This window comes from Coregonus clupeaformis, unplaced genomic scaffold, assembly GCF_020615455.1.
Source record: "Coregonus clupeaformis isolate EN_2021a unplaced genomic scaffold, ASM2061545v1 scaf1977, whole genome shotgun sequence".
In the NCBI taxonomy this organism is placed as follows: domain Eukaryota; kingdom Metazoa; phylum Chordata; class Actinopteri; order Salmoniformes; family Salmonidae; genus Coregonus; species Coregonus clupeaformis.
Genome location: NW_025535431.1, coordinates 53431 through 78632, shown reverse-complemented (window position 1 = coordinate 78632; position 25202 = coordinate 53431). Strand labels below are relative to the sequence as shown.

At 44.2% G+C, this 25202-nt stretch overlaps 2 protein-coding genes across 3 annotated transcripts; one reads left to right on the top strand and one right to left on the bottom strand.

The window, feature by feature from the left end:
- Nucleotides 1-318: 318 nt before the first annotated feature.
- LOC121580789 (choline-phosphate cytidylyltransferase A) lies at nucleotides 319-7841 on the top strand. Its single transcript, XM_041895826.2, has 9 exons — nucleotides 319-704; nucleotides 3463-3582; nucleotides 3860-3959; nucleotides 4153-4269; nucleotides 4474-4625; nucleotides 4790-4868; nucleotides 4959-5101; nucleotides 5819-6007; nucleotides 6216-7841. Exons 2-9 carry the CDS (start codon nucleotides 3469-3471, stop codon nucleotides 6408-6410), a joined length of 1089 nt encoding a protein of 362 aa, XP_041751760.2. The 5' UTR covers nucleotides 319-704; nucleotides 3463-3468; the 3' UTR covers nucleotides 6411-7841.
- Nucleotides 7842-9197: 1356 nt separating this feature from the next.
- LOC121580788 (AP-2 complex subunit mu-A) lies at nucleotides 9198-23652 on the bottom strand. Of its 2 annotated transcripts, XM_041895824.2 has the most exons (13): nucleotides 23523-23652; nucleotides 22357-22482; nucleotides 13379-13644; nucleotides 13195-13277; nucleotides 13039-13044; nucleotides 12768-12903; nucleotides 12338-12482; nucleotides 11944-11964; nucleotides 11278-11403; nucleotides 10942-11077; nucleotides 10624-10721; nucleotides 10385-10496; nucleotides 9198-10249 (listed from the first exon to the last, which is right to left on the bottom strand). In XM_041895824.2, exons 2-13 carry the CDS (start codon nucleotides 22428-22430, stop codon nucleotides 10115-10117), a joined length of 1338 nt encoding a protein of 445 aa, XP_041751758.1. In that variant the 5' UTR covers nucleotides 22431-22482; nucleotides 23523-23652; the 3' UTR covers nucleotides 9198-10114. The 2 variants fall into 2 exon arrangements, with proteins under 2 accessions (XP_041751758.1, XP_041751759.1); XM_041895825.2 differs by lacking the exon at nucleotides 11944-11964.
- Nucleotides 23653-25202: the final 1550 nt, after the last annotated feature.

Here is a 25202-nt window from a genome sequence, read left to right as displayed (position 1 = left end):
GAGGCTGCTGAGGGGAGGACGGATCATAATAATAGCTGGAATGGTATCAAACACATAGTTTTGATGTTTGATACCATTCCATTCACTCCATTCTAATCATAACACTTCGTTCCAGACATTTATGAGCCGTCCTCCCCTCAGCAGCCTCCACTGGCATACATACATATTATTGTAGTTTCCTGAAAATGAATTTGCCTGAACAGTTAGTTGCCACAAGGTGGCAGAATAATAACGTTCTCTGACTTCAGAGATTTTACCGGAAACATCAGGCAGGCCACGCATTAAAAATTACGTAATTTCCTGGAAAGATGTCCTGGTTGTTGTAGTTCCTATGTGGAGTAAATTACTGTACTGTCTTTGAGTAAACTGTCATTCCGAGGACTGCAGAAATACTGTGGTGATAATCCGTCTGCTCTACTCCCGACACCACACGCCTCCTCTTCCCATCGAGCTGCTGGCACAGTTCGTGACATTGGACTAACGTTACCTGAATGTTGGGAGTCGGTGCACTGTTCTACTAGCTAGTTATTGAATTTAGCGTTAACCAACAGCTAGCTAACGTAGTTAGCAGCAGAGAGCGCACCAATTTGACAGTCAGTAGGTAGCAAATACTTTCCTAGCACACTGCATATGATCTAGCTAGCTTGCAACAGTAACGTTAGCTACTTCTACACTGCAAACCCCAGGCCAAGCACAAAACAACGGTAAGTACGTTAATCATATTATAGCGAAGTCTTTTTAGCCAGCTAGCTATGGTGATCAGATTGGTTTCCCATAGGGTTGTATTTGGCACAACTGGCTAGCTACCTAGCTAGCTACGTACTTAGTTTATTGTCAAATCTGAGTCAGAGATAGTCAAGCTAAAATATGGACGACAGTTTAAGACTGGACTTATACACTTCGAGGTCACTCTCTCTTTGTCAGCTAAACGAAAGCTAGCTACGTGTGATAACCCCTACCTCCGCCTTTCTCTCTAGTATCAGATGACAATTAATGGCTGTAGATCGTAGCCAGCAGATCCGACCGTTTGCTTACAGCTGTACTAGGGTCGGACAGGCTTCCTGTGCATTTTTTTTTTAGGCAAGTCTATCCTCCTTCATTGGTGATTGGTCAACAGTAGGGATTCTTCAATGAAGTGTTTGTTGTCAATCAACAAGAGATTGCTAATTTTCATGGAAATGTTTCCACTTGAGAAATACTGAACCAAACATCCTAGTTTGATGTAAAATTGTGAGCCTAAGATCTCCTTGGCAGAAACGTCAAAATGAATGACAGATTTCTTGAGTATCTTTGAGTCATTCTGACTAGTTTGAGGAAGTGGCTACTGTGTCTCAAGATGGACAAACAGTACTATTGCTGCTTTTTTTCTTGTTATTCAAGTATAGGTCTTTTCAAGCGAAGGTCGAAGGTTCGCTTCAAGAAAAGATTTAGTGTGCAAGAACAACTGAAAAAATCCTTGCCGAAGACCAAAATGTAATCATAATATATGCACAAACTGTTCTGAACTGTTTCGGATGGTAAACATGCAGACACTTCTACTCTACACAGGAAGCCTTTCTGACCGTAGTGCAGACCGTAGTGCAGCTGTAGGCTAGACTTCCATGAGATCAGTTAGTAGCTAGTGATTAGTGACTTTACAAGCATTATTCTTTTCCAGTCTACAGACAATCATCTTCTAGCAAAGTTTGTGTGTGTGAGAGAGATATGGAGACAGAGGGAGTGAGTGACACCTTTGGTGACACATACACACACACACACCATACGTTTACCATACGTTTTACAATCCGTGTGTACACTTAAAATTAAAATTCCTATTTTCCCTAACCATAACTCCTTAACCCCTAACCCTAATTGTAATCCCTAAACTTAACCCCTAAGTATAAAATAGCCTTTGTCCTCGTGGGGAAGTGGGAAATGTCTCAATGAGGGAGGATTTTCCTTGTTTTTCTATCCTTGTGGGGACTTTTGGGGATTTCCGGTACCTATGAGAATATTAATACAAGCACACACACACAGTCACAATGCTAGATGATGTAGACTGGAATGGAATAATGTTTGTAGTCTAAAGTCGCAAACTGATCCTGTGGAACACACACGGGTAAATTGTTATGGGAACGTTGTTTTAATTGTTGCAGCTTGGCGCCAGTTTACATAACTTTTGCAAATCGCATGTATCGCCCTTGGTCTTCTCCTTATAGCAACCAATTTCAGACATGACATGTGAATGTAAATCTCTGAAACACTATGCTGTCCAAGAAAGGCCGAGCTTGTTGAGCAATCGCCCCCCAATGTACTTTCACCTCCCCAATGTACTTTCACAACCCGCTACATAATCCAGTAATACCTTTTGACTAAAGAATATTACAGCCGTCAAACGGTCTTCAACACTCGACTACCCTAAAGTGGGGTGATATATTGTTTAACCTGTCAGTGCTTTTGTTAGTGCGAAGGCCCCTGTAGCTCAGTTGGTAGAACATGGCGCTTGCAACGCCAGGGTTGTGGGTTCGTATGAGTGTCGACTTGAAAGTTTGGATGATTTAAAGGCCAGTGAATGTGTTCACCGAGAACACGCCTGGGTTATTATGTAACCGCACCATTCGACCCTGCCGGCAGACGCAGAAACACCACCCGACCTTTCTGCCTCCTGGTAGTGCCTAGTGGATGGACGCCGCCCTGTGGTGGATAATGGAATTACTTGGTGTGAATTGCATTTCAATGTAGACTCACTGGGGAGTGACTAATCTATGACAGACAGGCAACTGCCAAAATAAAGGAAACACTTGAGTTAATGAAGGATACAAAGTAAATTGAAAGCAGGTGCCACCACACAGTCGTGGTTCCGGAGTTAATTAAGCAATTCACATCCCAACATGCTTAGGGTAATGTCTAAAAATGCCCAGTTGCCCATTATGTTGTCTACCATGGCTAGAAGAAGAGATCTCAGTGACTTTGAAACAGGGGTCTCCAAGGAGCATAGGGGGTTAAAATGGTGTGTTTGTGTGTCTCAGTCACCAGATTTCAAACCAATTTAACACTTATGGGAGATTCTGGAGCGGCGCCTGAGACAGCATTTTCCACCACCATCAACAAAACATCAGATGATGAAATGTCTCATGGAAGAATGGTGTCACATCCGTCCAATAGAGTTCCCGACACTTGTAGAATCTATGCCAAGGTGCATTGAAGCTGATCTGGCGGCTCGTGGAGGTCCAAAGCCCTATTAAGACACTTTATGTTGGCGTTTCCTTTATTTTGACAGTTACCTTTACTTTGTAACAAATAGGCCTATGACCTTCAGTAGCCGCAATATGACTCCTTACAGGTGAATGTTGTTTTTGTCCATGCAGACAGAAAATTCTATTTTTTGGAGTAGCAAAACTGTGCATCTTATTGCTTTTGCTCTCTAAGCAAGATGATGGTGGTTACAGTGTGTGTGTCTGCTTGTGACCTTTGCCCTTTCAGCCCGGGATGGAGGCCCACAGCTCAAGCCGGTCAAGCCTGTCCAGGAAGAGGAGGAGAGATGGGTCCAACGGAGAGGCCGAGGAGGTAGAACGGCCAGGGAAAGTCCCAAGATCCACCGTGGTGAGTGAGGAAGAGAATGCGGCTGTGTGCGTGTGTGCAGACTTCGTTTACGGGGAGTTGATGTGTATTGGTTAAGATAGGAAAGTGAGTCATATGATTGGTTAAGATAGGAAAGTGAGTCATATGATTGGTTAAGATAGGAAAGTGTGTCATATGATTGGTTAAGATAGGAAAGTGAGTCATATGATTGGTTAAGATAGGAAAGTGAGTCATTTGATTCTTATGAAGGAAACCCTTCTCATGGTTGTCATGGTAATAATGTGTATTCGTACACTAGGGTTTAAAAGATCCCGCCCCCTATGCTGATGAGCTAGAGTCGGCTGAGGACACTCCATACCTGCGAGTCAGTATGGAGGAGGCCAAGAGGGGAACTCCATGTGAGTCGCACACACACATCACACACTACACTCATAGTCTTACTCACTCAAAAACACAACCTCTCAATCACTCTCACTCGCACCCCAAATGTACCATTCCAAAGACATGAACAGTTCTGAAAATATATAGAATGTTGCTCTATTGAAGTGACCTGTGATTGGCTGTCATCACCATCATGTCCCTCTCCCACAGTTAATAGGCCAGTTCGGGTGTATGCAGATGGCATTTTTGATGTGTTCCACTCAGGCCATGCCCGGGCCCTCATGCAGGCCAAGGGCCTCTTTCCGAACACACACCTCATTGTGGGCGGTGAGTGTCTCATTCTGGCTGTGTCAACCTTTCCTCTCTCAACGTGCCCTCTTGCTGGTTTACTGTCTGTCCATTTATTTGGTTCTTCAGTGGAAATTGTTTTTCAGAGGCATAACTCCAAGCACCCTCTATGTAAAGTACTATAACTAATTCAAGTGTATTCAATTCCCCTGAACCTCCGTGCTTCTTTTCCTCTCGTCTCAGTGTGCAGTGACGACCTGACACACAAGTTCAAGGGGTTCACGGTGATGAACGAGGACGAGCGCTACGATGCAGTCAGCCACTGCCGCTACGTGGACGAGGTCGTCAGGAACGCGCCCTGGACGCTTACGCCCGAGTTCCTCTCCACGCACCGAGTGAGTGAGAGAGAGAGGAAAGATGGAGGGAGGGAGGGAGGGATGGTGGGGGAAATGGAACGCAATGGCATGCTGATTAATCTGACAGTAATGTAGTGTGTTCAGTGTGTATATTTGTGTGTGTATAATGTAATCCATCTCTCGTTCACCCCCCACCCCACCAGATCGACTTTGTTGCCCATGACGACATCCCATATACATCAGCAGGCCAGGACGACGTTTACAAGCACATCAAGGAGGCGGGTGGGTACCATGACAACGAGCAGGAATGCCTATTATAAATGTCCTGGTACCGTGTGTCTATCACGATGACCTCTCACACTTTGCCTACAGGCATGTTTGCGCCTACCCAGCGGACGGAGGGAATCTCCACCTCGGACATCATCACGCGCATCGTCCGCGACTACGACGTGTACGTGAGACGCAATCTGCAACGCGGCTACACGGCCAAGGAGCTCAACGTCAGCTTCATCAATGTAACACTTCACATTACTATCATTTTTATTAGTAGTAATGATGGTATTTGGTTGTGATGATAATGTAATGACTTTTGAGTCAAAGGGAGCAGTAGTTGTGAGAGGTAGCTATAGGTCTATTTGTAATGGGGGCGCCTCCCAAGTGGCACAGCGGTCTAAGGCACTGCATCGCAGTGCTTGAGGCGTCACTACAGACCCGGGTTCGATCCCAGGCTGTCACAGCCGGCCGTGACCGGGAGACCAATGAGGCGGCGCACAATTGGCCCAGCGTCGTCCGGGTTAGGGGAGGGTTTGGCCGGCCGGGATTTCCTTGTCCCATCGCGCTCTAGCGACTCCTTGTGGCGGGCTGGGCATCTGCAAGCTGACTTCGGTTGCCAGCTGTACGGTGTTTCCTCCGACACATTGGTGCTGCTGGCTTCCGGGTTAAGCAAGCAGTGTGTCAAGAAGCAGTGCGCCTTGGCAGGGTCGTGTTTCGGAAGACGCATGGCTCTTGACCTTCACCTCTCCCGAGTCCGTAGGGGAGTTGCAGCAATGGGAAAGACTGTAACTACCAATTAGATATCACGAAAAGGGGGATAATTTTATTTATAAAAAAGGTTATATTTGAATAAAAGCTGCTAGGAAACATGATTTGTTTACTAGTTTAGTGCAGCCTCGCATGCCAAGGTCTGGGTTTATGACACTGCACTGGTATGACACTGTGCCCCTGTCTTTCAGGAGAAGAAGTACCACCTGCAGGAGCGTGTGGACAAGGTGAAGAGGAAGGTGCGCGACGTAGAGGAGAAGAGTAAAGAGTTTGTGCAGAAGGTGGAGAACAAGAGCATCGACCTCATCCAGAAGTGGGAGGAGAAGTCCCGGGAGTTCATTGGCAACTTTCTGCAGATGTTCGGCCCTGAGGGAGCACTGGTGAGAACTTCTCTTTTGTTCTGTCTGTGTAATGTAGACTAGAATGGTGTATTTCGTGGCAATCCTAATTTCCTGCTCTGGGGAATAATATAGTGATAGTGTAGCATTCCATGGAAGATTTGTGTTGTAGATCAATGGGATTTGTTTTATAGCCTAAGAACAACAAATTAACTTGGAATCTTGACTGAGATGCCACCTCTCTCTGTAGAAGCACATGTTGAAGGAGGGCAGGGGCCGGATGCTGCAGGCCATCAGCCCCAGACAGAGCCCCAGCAGCAGCCCCACCCGCGAGCGCTCCCCCTCGCCCTTCTTAAACAAGGCCTCACCCTCCCCTCCACCCCACCACAGCGCAGCACGGGGATACCCCATCAGCGAGGATGATGACGAGTCTGACGAAAATTAGGGTTCCGGTCCATCAACAGCATCAGCGTTCAACCCCTCCAACCAATCATCAGTATGTCCACTTATATCTGTATAGCATTGTCCCTCAGTTCATTTGCTCAACCTGTTTAATTTCTTCAATTGCTGGTGTCCATTTCTTATGGACTGTACCACTTCATTAGTCATTCAGAGGGGGGTTAATGCGCACTTTGTTTTTGACATCTGATGTTGCATTTCTGAATGCACATTGTAGCTGTCACATCTCTTTTCATTTTATTAACGGTCAGTAACCACTAGTCACTGGAGGCATTGGGAGCGATGTGTTCATTACCCTTCATGTTACGTTTGTCACTTTCATTTTCATATTATCAATAATTTCTCACTTATAGGAACATTTTCCAGATATTATTTTTGATGCACGCTTCCTACTCAGGATGTTAATCTTAGCGAGGTGATTTTATTTTGTTAACCTTGAGTTTAGTAGGGAATTCAGTTGTGTCCCCCTATTGTGTTGAGGGGTGTTTGGTGCACTGTTGAATTCCTTCTCAGATCAGTCCTTTTTTTTTTTTTTTTTTGCAATGTAGGAACCATCAGTCCCTTGATAACTCCCCCCCCGAGTGTGTCTGAGTATGTGCATGTGTGTGTAAACTGCTAGCTTTTGTGTAGGCATGTTAATGTCCTCCATCCATGGACTGATCTGGACTCAGCTTGACCTTTTTGCACATTATAATAATACTTAGTTTGTTTCGATAGTCTGACTCGAGGTCAGTCTTTGGACAGCGGTTTTTAAAGTATTGTGCCCAGCGTTTGAACTACAAAACTGGATCTCGTTCAGTAGGGCTCAAAGGAGAGAACTTATTTTCAGGAGGTTTTAGCCAAATCCGAAAAAACAGATAATGTGCCCAATAACAAGACTTAATTTAAAAAAACGACTGTCCATGGAATACAACTTTATCCCGCTTACATCTCTCCCTCCTGTCATTGGGCATCGCTTGATTTTGGCTGTTGACCCACCCCTTACTAGTCTTTAGGTGTGGTCTTTGTCTCCATGGTGGCAAAGCAGGAGTGTTTATTTTATTTCCTATATACAGTAGGCTAGCTGAAATATGGGATTATTTTAGGCGTAGTATTGTAAGCATATTGAATCGTCTATCCATCAACTTACATTTTACTGGACTGATTCTTTGGGATCTTTAAAATCTATCAGTTAAAATTGCTTCTCATTAGGGGCATGGGCTATAGATCACTTGGTGGCAAGAGAAGAGTTGTCTATGTGAAGCCAATACTATCCTTCCACTACCTGCCAGATACAAATGTACATGGATCCAAGAACATTGTTTTAACCATTATTTTACTGTTTGGGTTGAATTTGTTTAGCTCCTGAATGTGCAGGGCTGACAGAAACCAGGGAATGAGTAGAACATGTAAATGTAATAAAAAAAGTTAACCACAACCGTGTACAATTTCTAAACAAAAAAAAAGCCATGGCTCTGAGTTTCATCCTCAATCCCTGGTCATGCTGTACTACAATGTGCTTGATAATATAATAATATAATATATAATATGCCATTTAGCAGACGCTTTTATCCAAAGCGACTTACAGTCATGCGTGCATACATTTTTTTTTTGTGTATGGGTGGTCCCGGGGATCGAACCCACTACCTTTGGCGTTACAAGCGCCGTGCTCTACCAGCTGAGCTACAGAGGACCACATAATAGCCGGGTGATCACACGGCCAAGACGCATTTACTACACTCCAGACCAGAGGTCTCAAACTCCAATGCAGCTGGTCAGCCTGGCTTTTGTTCCAGCCACACATTTCAAGTCGGAGAACCCTGCTCAGTGCATCAGCTGGACCTATCCTTTGGGTTTTGTAATCTATTGAGGGAGATAGATTAGGCTGAATCAGGGTAAACTGGGCTATGGTGACCCTTCTCAAATCAACAGTAATCTACACCAGATCATATTGTCAACAAGGTGCATCATTCAGAAACATTTTCCATAATGTATTTTCAAACTAGTTTTACTTGGCAAGGCAGACACAGCATGTATGCGATTTTTTTTATCAAGAGCAAACATTTATGCATGTGAAACCATGTATCCCAAGTCATTACTCTACGTCCTTGACATGCGTCACTTTGTTTTGAACCGACTTCACCATCAGCTTTGAACACATTTCTATTTCAAAATTAATGCAATCACTTCACACCCGGTACAAACTCAGCCCACCCGGGCCAGCTTAATCGAATCCCCTCATTGGCTGCGTTCCAGTATGACTACATTGCAGACGCATTCTAGATTTCACAACACCTAGATAGGTGTTGGTCATATCAGGTAACCACATGATATAGCAATCTGATGCCCGACTGCGCATTCGATGACATGTCACACAACCATTGGTTGATGCAATGCAAAGAATGTAGTCGGCCTGGAACACGACCTACCCTTTACTAGCACGTGTTCATGTAGATTGCAACCCAACGCAGAAAGTGTGTGTTAAGCAATAAGGCCCGAGGGGGTGTGGTATATGCCCAATATACCACGGCTAAGGGCTGTTCTTATGCACGACGCAATGCCGAGTGCCTAGATACAGCCCTTAGCCGTGGTATATTGGTCATATACCACAAACCCCTGAGGTGCCTTATTGCTATTATAAACTGGTTACCAATGTAATTAGAGCAGTAAAAATAAATGTTTTGTCATACCCGTGGTATATGCTAATCAGCATTCAGGACTCGAACCACCCAGTTTATAAACACTTACAAATCCCCATGCTGCAAACAGTCAAGTGAAAACAAAGACGACGAGAGCTGGTTACATGATAGGATTTTACTGGACAGTCACCAGGTTTTACAAACAAGGAGAGCCAGACAAGGCAATGTGACCACCGGGGGGGGCGACCTCATCACAGGGGCTCTGAAAAGGCAGATCTGCGCCAAGCCACTAGTGCTCAGGATGCGTTCCACCCAATGAAACACAAACTGCCATTTCCAAACAGCCAATTATCAATAAGCTCACTAGATGCAGTTCAGAGGTGAGAAAGGAACTCGTTAGGTAAGAGAAGATTGTCGGACTCAAAAGGCCATTTAGAAAAAACGATGGATCTCAAGGGGACACTTCAAAGACATTCAAAGACCTTGAGCCTATAATAAAAACTGCAGACTGGACAGTAACACTGAACCCCCCGCTTTCCTCCAAAGACCCCATGGACCCTTTAATACCACCCCTGCCGGTTTTCACATTGTCTATTCTTTCTATACAGGAGCAGTTTGTTTGCAAGTTAAAAGGTTGACTCATCGAAGTGATGTTGCCATGAGCAGCACTGGCGATATTGAGATGAGCAAGATGCAACACTTCGCTCTCACACAGTGCAGGGGTTCACAGCGTGGTAGCCAGGGCACCAAAATAGCAGAAGTTGAGCCTTGCTCTTCAACGCTTAGTTGTTGCAGAAATTGACCCACTACTGTTTACTTTCTGCATCTACGTCATAATCGCTGAGTCTACCTTTAATCATAGTTAGAGATGCCATACTATGGTTCACATTTTGCATATACAGTATCTGTACGTTATGCCAGTTTTTCAAATTCATCCCCAACATTGAGGAATAAAGGGAAGAGATTGGGATGGAGGGAAAATAGAGATGAAGAGAAGAGAGGGACAGAAGAAAATATGTAAAGTGTGGAGGGAGAATGCTTGGTATGCCTCTCCTCGGCTCGATCTCTAACATTAGCAGCGAGTCTCGTAGATGCCGCTTCGACCGATGTAGCGCACCCATTTGACAACATCATGATCACTGTAGTTCAGCTTGGACTCAAACACCTTCAAGTAACGCACCTTCAGCCCAGAGGGGGCAAATGGAACCTGAGGAGAAGAGGGGGACAAAGATATCCAGGTTACGAGTTCCACACAACTGCATATTAATACGGTATGCTAAAATGCTACATTTGTCATTGCTGCCGAGAGGGTGTGTGTGTGTGTGTGTGACTGCAACCTTACCTCAAAGTTCATGGAGATAGGAGGACGCGCCCACTTCTTCTTATCATTGGTGGGCAGCAACTCGATTTCAGCACTGATCTGAGATTCCTTCATCCCAGCCATGCGCTTGATCCTACATGCAGGAAACACACACACACACAACAAAAGATTGGGGGCACACACATTCAACATCAGATACAAAACAAGAGAGTGATCTTGGGTACTGTGATGGAGAAGCAGAGGGTTGAAATAACACTCACTTCCAGACGATGGCGTTCTCGCTGGCCTTGTACTTGGCCTTGCCCTTCATGCAGATCACCTGGACACCGCTGGTGTTGAGCGGCGTGGGAATGCGCACCTGGAGCAACGGAAAACAAGTTAACAGTTATAACATCATGAACAAATTCTCATACAGCAGACTAAACCCGACCTTGTTAGAATAGCAATAGGTGCAATTAACAGACCAAGCAAAAACTTCCAAGGTTTATGAGACAAAACATACTGTAACTTCAAAAGAGGAACAGGTTTACCCCAAGGTTACGAACCACAATCTAAAAAGACAAAGGCTGAATAGCTACCTCAATTTTCTGGGCCAGTAGCGAGGGTTTGAAGTTAGACTTGATGACCACTTTGACCTCCAGCTTGGTGCGGCCCACCTCCCTGACCAGCGGAATGACTCGGAAAGGTAGGATGATGTCTTTAGTGGTGCGGTACCTGGTAAAACAACACCAAAGTCATGTCAAACAGACACACACAGGGGGCAACAGGATACAAAGACGTCCAAAGATTGAGGGCGGCTCAAATCATTGGGCACATCTACATAAATGCACACAGAAAGCGAGATTACTTACAAATACAAACATGCGCGCACACAGGGTCAATACAGGTTGAAGTTTAGCCTGTGGCACACTTACCTCATGAGCTCATACTCTCCATCCGGGGGAATGAAGCTGATGCTGCGCTCGGAGTCAAACTTACTGAGACGCACACACTGGTTGAACGTACAGTCGTCGATGGCTATGGACTGCTTACCACTGGTACTACAGGGGCAGAGGGAGAAGGGTTGAACGTCTATGCACCCATACACACCTGTTCATACGGACACATTCAAACCAACACACAAACCAAACAGTCATTTAAAAACGCACTACTCTACGTGCCCCACTTCCTAACACGTCACCACCACACACAAACACACTCACAACACATATAGACACAGAAAAAAGGACACCATGGCAACACAGTAACCCAGTGGATGCTAACCATCACCATCCCTGTCAAAGACTGGGTCAGGGTTAAGGGTCAAGCAGGTGGGAATGTGGGTAATATTAAACCTAATACTCTCACTAATGACTAAGAAATAAACAACCATTGGGCAGTCCACTAAATATTTGAGGAGGCTAGTCAGATTCTCATCAATTAGCAGTCACACTAGTCGACTGCTGAAGCACAAATTAATACAGTAACTCCAGTAAATATTGGGAGCCTCCTCAAATGCTTAGTAAAGCAGTCGCCATTCATGACACCATAGACAAGACAGCGGGGAGGTATGGGAGTAAGGCCAGATATCAATACAGTACCTTCCTCCTCCCCCTAAATCACTGAGGTACAGCACAGAACAAGAGAGGGAAAGAAAGGAGATGTATCAAAAGGAAATAAAATGGTACGTCTCAACCCAAGCTCTATATAGAAGTCTTAGTCCAGGGACTGAAATCATATTCCTATTTCCTACACAGAAGGTTAAGTCACAACACCACTGCCTATCAGTCTGAATAGTCCAAGTTGAAAATCTATTGAGACATACATTGAGACATACAAGCTCCAGACCTTTAATGACAAGCTCTGTCCAGAGTTGGGGTCAAATGCTCTTCAATTCAGGAACTAAACTGACATTTCAATTTCTGTTTACTTCCTGAACTGAAATGGAATAAACCCCAACCCTGAGTCCGTCCAAACACAGCCCCTCTTACTCACCTCTTTCCCACCTCATCAGTGACCCCGCCTTTACCCGCCTTATCAATGACAATTTTATCGTTCATGCCAAATTTGCACTCCGGCATTCCGCTGAGGTAGCTCTTCATTACCACACGGCCGGACACGTGGGCACTGAGGACCTGACCTGGAGGGGGTCAAATTGAAAGGGTCAATCATTAGGGCCTTTTCTCAATTGCATACTCCTTGTGTCCTCTCCTCAAAACCCATTGGAAGAGAAGGTCAGAGGGGAGGGACCTCTGGCTCTCTCATCCAATGGGTTTTGAGCAGGAGGCAAGAGGACGTGAGGAGTATGCCATTGAGCTTCTCCAATTGAAACATGACTTCTACACTTCCCCTAGATATTTTAGCTCTTAGCATATTCAACCCCCGTTTAGGCCGTTTACTTTGTAGTTTTATGACCAACATTCACCTTGAGGCGACATAAGCAGGTTGACACTCTCCAGCACATCCAAGAAGAGCTCATTGCGTCGATACTTGATGCCTTCGCGACGCCAACCAATCTGCCCCGTCACCTGACTAGTGATCTGAGACTGCTCTTCCTTTGTCTGGAAAAGGAGAGGGAGAGAGAGAACGAGGGAGATCAACAGGATATGAAGTGGAAAAAACAGCGTTCGGTTGAAACCAGGCCCAATGTCCCAAATAGAACTGAAATGAACAGCCCAAATGAGGCCCATCATTACCTGATGCTGCATCCGCCGTGTCCACAATTCCAGAGAAAGAAGAAACGATAGGAGAAACCGTTACAAAACAGTTGGAACACAGACAGCACACAGTTCTGCTACAGAGCCCATTGCAGGGCTTATCAGCAGTGACAAGGAGATACTCCTCATCCTCACCTGGCCCTTGATGCCCTGCTGGGTGATGAAGGTCTTTAGTGCTCCTGTCTCAGAGTTCTGGGGATACCCGAAGTCCAGGATCTCTGCACACAAAACAAAGAAACCAAACCATGAATAAATGATGAAGAGGGTAAGAGAGAGGAAAGAAGATCCAAATGGCATGAGTGTGTGAAGTTACAGTTACCGTCGAGCAGCTCGTAGATCAGCACAAAGTTGTTCTTGATGTTCTCTTCGCTGACCTTGCCAAAGTAGGCGGCCATGACGTCGCACATCTTGTAGAGGAACTCAAACACCATGGCAGCGTTGACATTCTGCTTGGTGACTGCCGCCAGCCAGATGTTGGAGCGCTTGACATGGAAGAAGCTGGTACGTGCAATGTTGGTCACTGGAGAGCGCACCTGCTGCCGGGCATGGATCACATTCACACGGAATGCGTCTACCGCGTTGCGCCTGTGAAAAGGAGGTAGAGAGAGACTTTCATGTTAGGAAGAGGGACGAGGAATGTACCTCCATCTGCAGTTGATCACAACAAAAGCAAACTCATAATAACACGCTCTTGATTTGATACGCACATATACCACCCAGCAGTTACCAGACCCGGTCTGCTAGGTGGTTGCTACTGTAGTCTGGTCTCCTTCACCACCCAGCAGTTACCAGACCTGGTCTGCTAGGTGGTTGCTACTGTAGTCTGGTCTCCTTCACCACCCAGCAGTTACCAGACCTGGTCTGCTAGGTGGTTGCTACTGTAGTCTGGTCTCCTTCACCACCCAGCAGTTACCAGACCCGGTCTGCTAGGTGGTTGTTACTGTAGTCTGGTCTCCTTCACCACCCAGCAGTTACCAGACCTGGTCTGCTAGGTGGTTGCTACTGTAGTCTGGTCTCCTTCACCACCCAGCAGTTACCAGACCCGGTCTGCTAGGTGGTTGTTACTGTAGTCTGGTCTCCTTCACCACCCAGCAGTTACCAGACCCGGTCTGCTAGGTGGTTGTTACTGTAGTCTGGTCTCCTTCACCACCCAGCAGTTACCAGACCCGGTCTGCTAGGTGGTTGTTACTGTAGTCTGGTCTCCTTCACCACCCAGCAGTTACCAGACCCGGTCTGCTGGGTGGTTGTTACTGTAGTCTGGTCTCCTTCACCACCCAGCAGTTACCAGACCTGGTCTGCTGGGTGGTTGTTACTGTAGTCTGGTCTCCTTCACCACCCAGCAGTTACCAGACCCGGTCTGCTAGGTGGTTGTTACTGTAGTCTGGTCTCCTTCACCACCAGCGGTTACCATACCCAGTCTGCTAGGTGGTTGCTACTGTAGTCTGGTCTCCTTCACCACCCAGCAGTTACCAGACCCGGTCTGCTAGGTGGTTGCTACTTAAAGTCCCCAGGACATTTACAGTATTAGGCAAGACTGCCTTCTCGTCTTGTGCACCAGAGGCATGGAATAGTCTACAATCCATGCTTCATCTAGATAGTGCCACTGAATGAATTTAAAATGTTGATGGGAGACTGTTACAGAGGAGTGTAAATGCTTTTTTTTAGGCTGGATCATGTTGTTGAGTTGTATTGTTGTATGTTTTAATTCTATAATGTATTGATTGTTGCTGCCTTCTTGGCCAGGTCTCCCTTGAAAAAGAGACTCTGGGTCTCAATGGGCTTTTCCTGGTTAAATAAAGGTTAAAGAAATAAAAAAGTAATGTGTATAAATTACCAGTCTCCTTGAGGCTTTCAAAAGGATAGTCACACACTGTCAACTACACTACCTACCATACATTCCCTTTTCAGACCGTCAACTTGACATCCAAGTTCCTGGTAGAACAGAAAAGACGGCTGCCAAAAAAAACGAGCAACACTCCGGACATGCTAATGGTACCCTTTGCCAAGGACAGCACATATTAAACTTGTATGAGAGCTGAAATATGACTGAATTGTCCCAAACTGACTTGACCATTTAGGCAGTGAGAGAGAAATCTTCTGTTTAGAGGGTGAAGATTAGTGGGGAGGTAGAGTGCTTTAGGGATCTGTTGGGGATGTATAAATAACTAGGCTTACTACAGAGGAGGCAGCATGTCCAGACAAAACTGCAGAGTCCCAGTCAGTGATATTTTGGAATAGTTCCTTAGGTGCCGGTTCCACAACTTCTGTGAGCTTGACAGTAAAAATGATATTGACCACAAAGCTACTGCCTAGTAGTGAATCATACCTTTATTTATTTGGAACCAGAGCCGATCCAGGGAAACGATTCCCAAAAATATGAATCTCTGGAACCAATTTTAGATTAGGCACTCTGCAGAGTCAGACTGCACTAGTTAAGACAGATGGAGGTAGAGACGGAAGGGGCACTGGTACCATACATGCTCATTTAACAGGGTCTGTCCTGCTGTTTTTTCAGAAGGCAATGTCCATTAAGGAGGTCATTATATATACACACTCAAAAGTATGTGGACACCCCTTAAATTAATGAATTTGTCTATTTCAGCCACACCCGTTGCTGACAGGTGTATAAAATCAGTAGGGCATTAGTTGGTTGCAATAATTAACTTTGTTCTTTGGTCACTGATATGTCAGGTGACATGCTGAAAGGGTCATCAGGTAGTTGCTGTGGGTCAGAGGTCATTCATTGCGAGTCAGTGATTGGTTGCCATGGGTCAGGGGACATGCTCGAAAGGCTGGTGCATTGCTTATCTATTCCTACAGTGGCAAAGACGGAGATATGGAGGGAAATGGCAAACGGATAAAGAGAGATGATGTAAAAGAGAGAATGAGACAAAATGCACACAGACATTTTTGTGCATGTACACAGAGCAAGTAAAATGGTGTTGAAACACCATCCATGGAAAAGGAATACTCTCGGCAACCAAATGCAGTGTTAAACTTGTCTTCAAATCTTAAGCAGCTTGAATGTGTTGAGTCTTATCTGGAAGATCTTGGCAGTAGAATGTATTGATTCTGCATAAATCCTAGCTGTACTGGTTCGGTTAGATAGCTGGGTGAGCGTTTGCTAATGCAGAGAGCTTGCATTGTCTGAGACCTGATACAATAGCGATTATCCCCAAGATGATATAGTCGGGCTATTAGCTCAATTATTTTCTTTGGTGGGTGCTAAATAATTTACCTACCGTTCTACAGTCGACCCATCTGTTGAAATCTTCCTGTTGGATGAGTTATGTTTTGTTTATCAAAGAGTCAATTTAGAGTACGTTTTTCTAATATTTTCATCTGACAACCAAGGTTACGATAAAACATTCCCAACATTTCTCAGACGCAATATGAACTAAGAATACTTGTTCCATTTTGTTATTTGTGTATATTTTTACACACACTCCATCACCTATTGGAGGAAAATACCAATAACTTGAATGGCATTACATTTTACATTTACATTTTAGTCATTTAGCAGACGCTCTTATCCAGAGCGACTTCCAGTTAGTGATTGCATACATTTTCATACTGGCCCCCCGTGAGAAACGAACCCACAACCCTGGCGTTGCAAGCGCCATGCTCTACCAACTGAGCTACACGGGGCCGCATTACACTAGTCAATATATAATTTAACTAATAAAAATGATATATTTATTTATCAGGGCTGACCCCATTTAGTCAACTGGTCGATTGCTTGGTCGATAGTCTGTTGGTCGACCGAGATTTTCTTTAGTCGAGCAGTAGCAAAAAATTAATACAAAATATCATGGTGTACAAGACACCGGTCTGAGTGGACTAATCCATTGTGGAGGCCGTGGGATGGCACAGTCCATCAGTCTAAGACATGTGCTACTGAAATTGTATATTGTTATATTACATAAGATCAATGGTGCAACACTAATAAAAACTATTTTATTTTATAACAAATGCGCTTTCTCCCGCGTTGGATAGTGGTCGCTGTCCGCAGTTCTGAAACACATCAATGCGCTGTTGAATTGGCTCCTTTTCCTAGACCATGTTGCTATGTGCATAATAGCAAAGTTAACCAGCATATTGGTGTTGAGAACTATGTGGTGGAGGCAGCAGCAGAATGTGGAGATGAGAAAACAGCCCTTGCCTTGTCTGAGAAAAGTGAGGAGACAGGAAACCAACTTTATGTCTATAATCAATAGCCTAACTGTTAAATGTGCCTTGCTCTATAAATCATCCATATACACTACCGGTCAAAAGTTTTAGAACACCTACTCATTCAAGGGTTTTTCTTTATTTTTTACTATTTTCTACAATTGTAGAATAATAGTGAAGACATCAACACTATTAAATAACACATACGGAATCATGTACTAACTAAAATAAGTGTTAAACAAATCAAAATATATTTTATATTTGAGATTCTTCAAATAGCCACCCTTTGCCTTGATGACAGCTTTGCACACTTGGCATTCTCTCAACCAGCTTCACCTGGAATGCTTTTCCAACAGTCTTGAAGGAGTTCCCACATATGCTGAGCAGTTGTTGGCTGCTTTTTCTTCACTCCGCGGACTGACTCATTGCAAACCATCTCAATTTGGTTGAGGTCGGGGGATTGTGGAGGTCAGGTCATCGGATGCAGCACTCCATCACTCTCCTTCTTGGTAAAATAGCCCTTACACAGCCTGGAGGTGTGTTGGGTCATTGTCCTGTTGAAAAACAAATGATACTCCCACTAAGCCCAAACCAGATGGGATGGCGTATCGCTGCAGAATGCTGTGGTACCCATGCTGGTTAAGTGAATTCTAAATAAATCACAGACATTGTCACCAGCAAAGCACCCCAACACCATAACACCTCCTCCTCCAAGCTTTACGGTGGGAAATACACATGCAGAGATCATCTGTTCACCAACACTGCGTCTCACAAAGACACGGCGGTTGGAACCAAAAATCTCAAATTTGGACTAATCAGACCAAAGGACAAATTTCCACTGGTCTAATGTCCATTGCTTGTGTTTCTTGGCCCAAGCAAGTCTCTTCTTATTATTATTGGTGTCCTTTAGTAGTGGTTTATTTCAGCAATTCGACCATGAAGGCCTGATTCACGCAGTCCCCTCTGAACAGGTGATGTTGAGATGTGTCTGTGACTTGAACTCTGTGAAGCATTTATTTGGGCTGCAATTTCTGATGCTGGTAACTCTAATGAACGTATCCTCTGCAGCAGAGGTAACTCTGGGTCTTCCATTCCTGTGGCGGTCCTCATGAGAGTCAGTTTCATCATAGTGCTTGATGGTTTTTGCGACTGCACTTGAAGAAACTTTTAAAGTTCTGTAAATGTTCCGTATTGACTGACCTTCATGTCTTAAAGTAATGATGGACTGTCATTTCTCTTTGCTTATTTGAGCTGTTCTTGCCATAATATGGATTTGGTATTTTTCCCAAATAGGGCTATCTTCTGTATACCCCGCCCTACCTTGTCACACCACAACTGATTGGCTTCCACAAATTAACTTTTAAGAAGGCACACCTGTTAATTGAAATGCATTCCAGGTGACTACATCATGAAGCTGGTTGAGAGAATGCCAAGAGTGCGCAAAGCTGTCATCAAGGCAAAGGGTGGCTATTTGAAGAACCTCAAATATAAAATATATTTTGATTTGTTTAACACTTTTTTGGTTACTACATGATTCCATGTGTTATTTCATAGTTGTCTTCACTATTTCTCTACAATGTAGAAAATCCTAAAAATAAAATAAAAATCCTTGAATGAGTAGGTGTTTACACTTTTGACCGGTAGTGTATATCTACAGAAATAAGACAGATTCTGCTTCTGTTGCCTGTTTGTTTAATAGCCTACTGATTCCGTGAGCACGAAGCCTCGCGCAACAACATGTCAAGTAAACAATTTCACAAATTCAGCTGTTTTTAATCTTTGCTTTGCTGTAATAAAGGCTTTACACTTTTTTTCTTCGTTAGAACAGCCTCTCTGGTATTATTTATAATTTAGTGTTGTTTACACTGTTCCAAAAAGTCGGAAAAATAATATTTATAGTAATAAAAAACGCTCCTTTTTCTTGATCTCATTATTATCATCATCATTATAATAATAAGTAATGCCATTATCATTAGTAGGCTTAGTATAGCAACCTTGTATAACCACCGTTGAGCTGTAGGCCTAAGAGCACATACTGTTTAGTCTTAATACCGTAACTTACTTAGGCCTATATTTCAATACTTATATAGGCTACAGTATCAATCATTAATTTGTTCATGTCATCACACAGCATACGGGTCATTCATGATTTGAAATGCAATCAAGCATTTTAGTTTCAAAATAAAATAAAGTGAGCCTTGAATAATTAGGTTAAACAATAAATAAACCGTTCCATTTTGGAAATTGCATTCACAAATGAATGTGACTGTTTTTGCTGTAATAAAGGCTCAACAAAAAAAACGTTAGAACAGACTCTCTGGTACGCTTATAATGTATTGTGTTGTTTACATTGTTCCAAATGGTTAGAAAAATTATATTGTAATCTATACAGCACCTGTTTGGCACACATAATATGCACGCAGCGTTTGCTCCTTACCTTATTTTTCTTGATCTCCAGTATTTTCCACAACTAGTCAAATGTATTCCACATATCTGACTTCCCCTTTACCTCCTGAGCAACCAGTAAACATTCCCCTGTTTCAAGTTTATTTGTCACGTCCTCTGCATCCATTTTGCTGTTATGGTGTTCGGAGTTTGTTATAACCAATTTATTGATGTGATTATGATATGCTATAGGTAAGGCCCTATTGGTCACGTGCATGCGATGCATACATGCGTCACGTAAAGAGAGCACTGGTAGAGGGAATGTTTTTCCAAAACAAATTAGGGATTTCAGTAACAAAACTTTTCAGTCATAAATTGCTGTAATTATGTTGCAGCTTAAGCAACACAGACGGCTCAATAAACACTTTGATGTTCTGTGGTCACTGCAGCAGGAAGGAGAGAGAGACAACGGGTGCTAGTCACACAGTCACTCGCTGTCTGTCTTATTAATTTTTTACACAGCGCAGCAAGTCTGAGCCCGGCCCGGCAAAAACAAATCAATTGCTGGTCGGACTCCATCTAGTCATGTGTTTCTTAATTATTCAATAAAACATTGTGCTTAAAGCATCAGACAAGCTTAGTGAATTGTGCATTTGGAAAGTATTCAGACCCCTTCACTTTCTCCACATTTTGTTAAGTTACAGCCTTATTCTAAAATTGATTAAATTGTTATTTTCTGTCATCAATCTACACATAATACCCCATAATGACAAAGCAAAAACAGGTTCTTAGACATTTCTGCAAATAATTCATAAATAAATACATTTACATAAGTATTCAGACCCTTCACTCAGCACCTTTGGCAGCGATTACAGCCTCGAGTCTTCTTGGGTATGACGCTACAAGCTTGGCACACCTGTATTTGGGGAGTTTCTCCCATTCTTCTCTGCAGATCCTCTCAAGCTCTGTCAGGTTGGATGGGGAGCGTCGCTGCACAGCTATTTTTCAGGTCTCTCCAGAAATGCTAGATCGGGTTCAAGTCCGGGCTCTGGCTGGGCCACTTCAATGACATTCAGAGACTTGTCCCAAAGCCACTCCTGCGTTGTCTTGGCTGTGTGCCTAGTGTCATTGTCCTGTTGGAAGGTGACCCTTCGCCCCAGTCTGAGGTCCTGAGCGCTCTGGAGCAGGTTTTCATCAAGGATCTCTCTGTACCTTGCTCTGTTCATCTTTCCCTCAATCCTGACTAGTCTCCCAGTCCCTGCCACTGAAAAACATCCCCACAGCAGGATGCTGCCACCACGTTTTACCTTAGGGATGGTGCCAGGTTTCCTCCAGATGTGACACTTAGCATTCAGGCCAAAGAGTTCAATCTTGTTTCTCATGGTCTGAGTCTTTAGGTGCCTTTTGGCAAACTCCAAGCGGGCTGTCATGTGCCTTTTATACTGAGGAGTGGCTTCCGTCTGGCCACTCTACCATAAAGGCCTGATTGGTGGAGTACTGCAGAGATGGTTGTCCTTCTGGAAGGTTCTCCCATCTCCACAGAGGAACTCTAGAGCTCTGTCAGAGTGACCATCGGGTTCTTGGTCACTTCCCTGACCAAGGCCCTTCTCCCCCCATTGCTCAGTTTTGCCAGGCGGCCAGCTCTAGGAAGAGTCTTGGTGGTTCCAAACTTCTTTCATTTAAGAATGGAGGCCACTGTGTTCTTGGGGACCTTCGATGCTGCAGAATTATTTTGGTACCCTTCACCAGATCTGTGCCGACACAATCCTGTCTCGGAGCTCTACGGACAATTCCGTCGACCTCATGGCTTGGTTTTTCCTCTGACATGCACTGTCAACTGTGGGACGTTATATAGACAGGTGTGTGCCTTTCCAAATCATGTCCAATCAATTGAATTTACCACAGGTGGACTCCAATCAAGTTGTAGAAACATCTCAAGGATGATCAATGGAAACAGGATGCACCGGAGCTCAATTTCAAGACTCATAGCAAATGGTCTAAATACTTATGTAAATAAGGTATTTCTGTTTTTCTATTCTTAATACATTTGCTAACATTTCTAAAAACCTGTTTTCACTTTGTCATTATGGAGTATTGTGTGTAAATTAACGAGGAAAACAAATATTTAATCAATTTTAGAATAAGGTAGTAACGTAACAAAATGTGGAAAAGGTCAAGGGGTCTGAATACTTTCCAAATGCACTGTAGTTGACTTGATTGAAACACATAGGATGTGTCTACATGGAAAAATACAAGGTTTAACATTTTGACAAATTTATTGCAAATACATCCTTCCCCGATCCCTCCCCTGAAGCAAACCTGATCTGACAGGGCTCGACAGGTGAAAGCTGTGTGATAACTTACACTGATCAGTTCATATTAGAACCTCAGTGATCACTTCAAGGCAGAGCTGGCGGGAAGTGAGCTGGCAAGCTAGGAGTTGTTGGTATCAAATCCTAGATGCCATTGCCAGCCGTCGTGCCCTTGAGCAAGACACCTAGCTTGCCAGCTCAACAACTGCTCCACGGGCGCCCAGTGTGTAGCCCACTGCTCCAACCTGTGTGTGTCTTTCAGAGGGGTTGGGATAAAGTGGAAGTCAAATTTCAGTTGGACCTTGAGTACAATTTACAAATAAAGTGATCTTAAATCTTATTAATCTCCCCAATTTACCTCAGGCCAACCAGATGGACACTATTTCCCATCTCCTTCTCCCCTCATCGTAACAATTACCACCTCACTTACCCTATGTCATCGCGGTAGACGCGAGAGATAAGGACCTCCCCTTTATGGTTGTAGATGAACAGTCCTCCGATCATCGTGGCTGGCTGCTCCTTAGTCCAAACTGGCCATGGTGAAAACAAACCCCACCTGATGAAAAGCAAGAGGGTGAAATGACATTTCATCAGGTCAAATTCCTGGTACATGCAAATGTTCTTTGCAAATAATGGTGATTCTGAACGACCCATATATATAGGATGTTTCCAGCAGAGTATCCTATATTAACTCCCACTTAGTGATGACTCAGTCACAATGGTGATGTGTGTACACACTCATTTGTCACCTCCCATCCAAAGTAGGATTAATGATTAGTAGCTTCGATATGATAATGAGAGCTATTGTAGTTACAGTGGGAATGTTTTGCACAATTCCCAGTAGCTAGCTATGACTAGTATGGGAGTGGTTTCAGGTTCATATGTACGGTTGATGGTATTGGATTGAAGAACAGACAATTTCCTGATTATGCCCAGTGCCGTGGGGGACAAACAACGTATTATTCATTTGCTGTAGTTTATAATATGTTGAGGCGTATGAATACTATGCATGGAATTAAAGACAAGCCTGGAATTCTAGCTGTGCATGACTAGGTAACAGACGGCGAGACAGTTTCCCGTGCCAACACAACATCGTTTTACTTAGCTGGACACACATATAGCTAGATTAGCAAGGTCATTTCCCTTCCAAGAAAAGAGGATGTTGTTTGACTTGGCGGACATTGTGTGCATGGCATGAAGCCACTAACGTTAAGCGGTTTACTCACGGTTTTATTGCCCCGCCAAGAAGATGTCTGCCTGACCGGAAAAGATAGCTCGCACTCTCGACAAGTTCATAAATTCTTTATATTCTCCCTTTACGTTTTCAGTTGTGCGTTACAGTGTACTCCACCATGTCTTGCTAACTACACTTAAAACTTTAGTGGATAGTTGACCTTCTGCTTGGGATAAACAGGATGGGAAATCAACAAAATAGACAGACAGATAGTTAGTTAGCTAACTAAGCTAGCTGCCTGCCAGCCAGCCTAACATTAACTAGCTAGCGCCTCTCTGGTATAAACGCCGGTAGCTAGCTAGACTGTTTTTACTGTTGAATATGTTAAGACTTGTTTGTCTTCAACGTAATTACAATCTTACCTCAGTCTTCTCTCACACACCTAGGTTCACGTCCCCTTTTTCTCCGCGATATTTCAGGGTTCGCTAGCTCTACAACACACTATCTAATTATGCTCCTAGTGCTTTCCCCTCCTCTTTAGAAGTCAGCTGACCTTCTTCTTCTTCTTTGGTATTGGGTTGGCGGATCGCATCCAACCTTTAAGGTGCATACATCGCCACCTACTGTACTGGAGTGTGAGGCCAGTCACGACCCACCTACATTAAATTATCTTATTTAGTCCTGGTCCACTAAGAAATTGAAATAGAGCCCTGAAGACCACTTCCCTTTCCCCCCACTACACCACCCAAACCCCGTCCAGCCTCTCGAACCCTTTCACACAATCTCTCCCTATCTACATCTTACAGTTCACAAAATATCAACACATACTCAACAGTTTCCTCCACTAAACACTCATCACACAGAACTGTTTCATGTCTCCCAATCATCCACAACATGGCATTCAACCCTGTGTGCCCAAACCGTAGTCTACTCCACACAACTTCCTTTCTCCTACATCCTATACTCCCTACCTCCTCCTTTACTGAACAGTGCACGAGATAAAATCCCCCCGACAACATGGATAACATACAGCTGGCGGGGTTTACGCTGCATCTGCAAGATAGAACAGCCGCCTCCGGTAAGGAGGTCTGTATATATTTGTAAACAACAGCTGGTGCACGAAATCTAATATTAAGGAAGTCTCGAGGTTTTGCTCGCCTGAGGTAGAGTATCTCATGATAAGACGTAGATCACACTATTTACCAAGAGAGTTTTCATCTATATTTTTCGTAGCTGTCTATTTACCACCACAAACCGATGCTGGCATTAAGACCGCACTCAATGAGCTCTATAAGGCCATAAGCAAATAGGAAAACACTCATCCAGAGGCGGCGCTCCTAGTGGCCGGGGACTTTAATGCAGGGAAACTTAAATCTGTTTCAACTAATTTCTACCAGCATGTTAAATGTGCAACCAGAGAGAGAAAAAAACTCTAGACCTTTACTCCACACACAGAGTTGCGTACAAAGCTCTCCCTCGCCCTCCATTTGGAAAATCTGACCATAATTATATCCTCCTGATTCCTGCTTACAAGCAAAAACTAAAGCAGGAAGCACCAGTGACTCAGTCAATAAAGAAGAGGTCAGATGACGCAGATGCTAAGCTACAGGACTGTTTTGCTAGCACAGACTGGAATATGTTCCGGGATTCTTCCGATGGCATTGAGGACTACACCACATCACTCATTGGCTTCATCAATAAGTGCATCGATAACGTCGTCCCAACAGTGACTGTACGTACATACCCCAAACAGAAGCCATGGATTACAGGCAACATCCACACTGAGCTAAAGGGTAGCACTGCCGGTTTCAAGGAGCAAGACTCTAACCCGGACGCTTATAAGAAATCCCGCTATGCCCTCCGACGAACCATCAAACATCAATACAGGACTAAGATTGAATCGTACTAAACCGGCTCCGACTCTCGTCGGATGGGGCAGTGCATGTAAACTATTACAGACTACAAAGGGAAGCACAGCCGCGAGCTGCCCAGTGACACGAGCCTCCCAGATGAGCTAAATTAGTTATACGCTCACTTCGAGGCAAGCAACACTGAAGCATGCATGAGAGCATCAGCTGTTCCGGACGACTGTGTGATCACAC

Bases quoted from the DNA above. Each gene is read 5' to 3' on its own strand.
- LOC121580789 (XM_041895826.2), top strand. From the start codon at position 3,469: ATGGAGGCCCACAGCTCAAGCCGGTCAAGCCTGTCCAGGAAGAGGAGG. The intron at 3,960-4,152 runs GTGAGTCGCACA...CCTCTCCCACAG, and splicing joins GGCCAAGAGGGGAACTCCAT to TTAATAGGCCAGTTCGGGTG. The intron at 6,008-6,215 runs GTGAGAACTTCT...CTCTCTCTGTAG, and splicing joins TCGGCCCTGAGGGAGCACTG to AAGCACATGTTGAAGGAGGG.
- LOC121580788 (XM_041895824.2), bottom strand. From the start codon at position 22,430: ATGATCGGAGGACTGTTCATCTACAACCATAAAGGGGAGGTCCTTATC. The intron at 13,645-22,356 runs GTAAGTGAGGTG...TCCTTTTCACAG, and splicing joins GTCTACCGCGATGACATAGG to GCGCAACGCGGTAGACGCAT. The intron at 12,483-12,767 runs GTGAATGTTGGT...GACCCCCTCCAG, and splicing joins CCTGCTTATGTCGCCTCAAG to GTCAGGTCCTCAGTGCCCAC.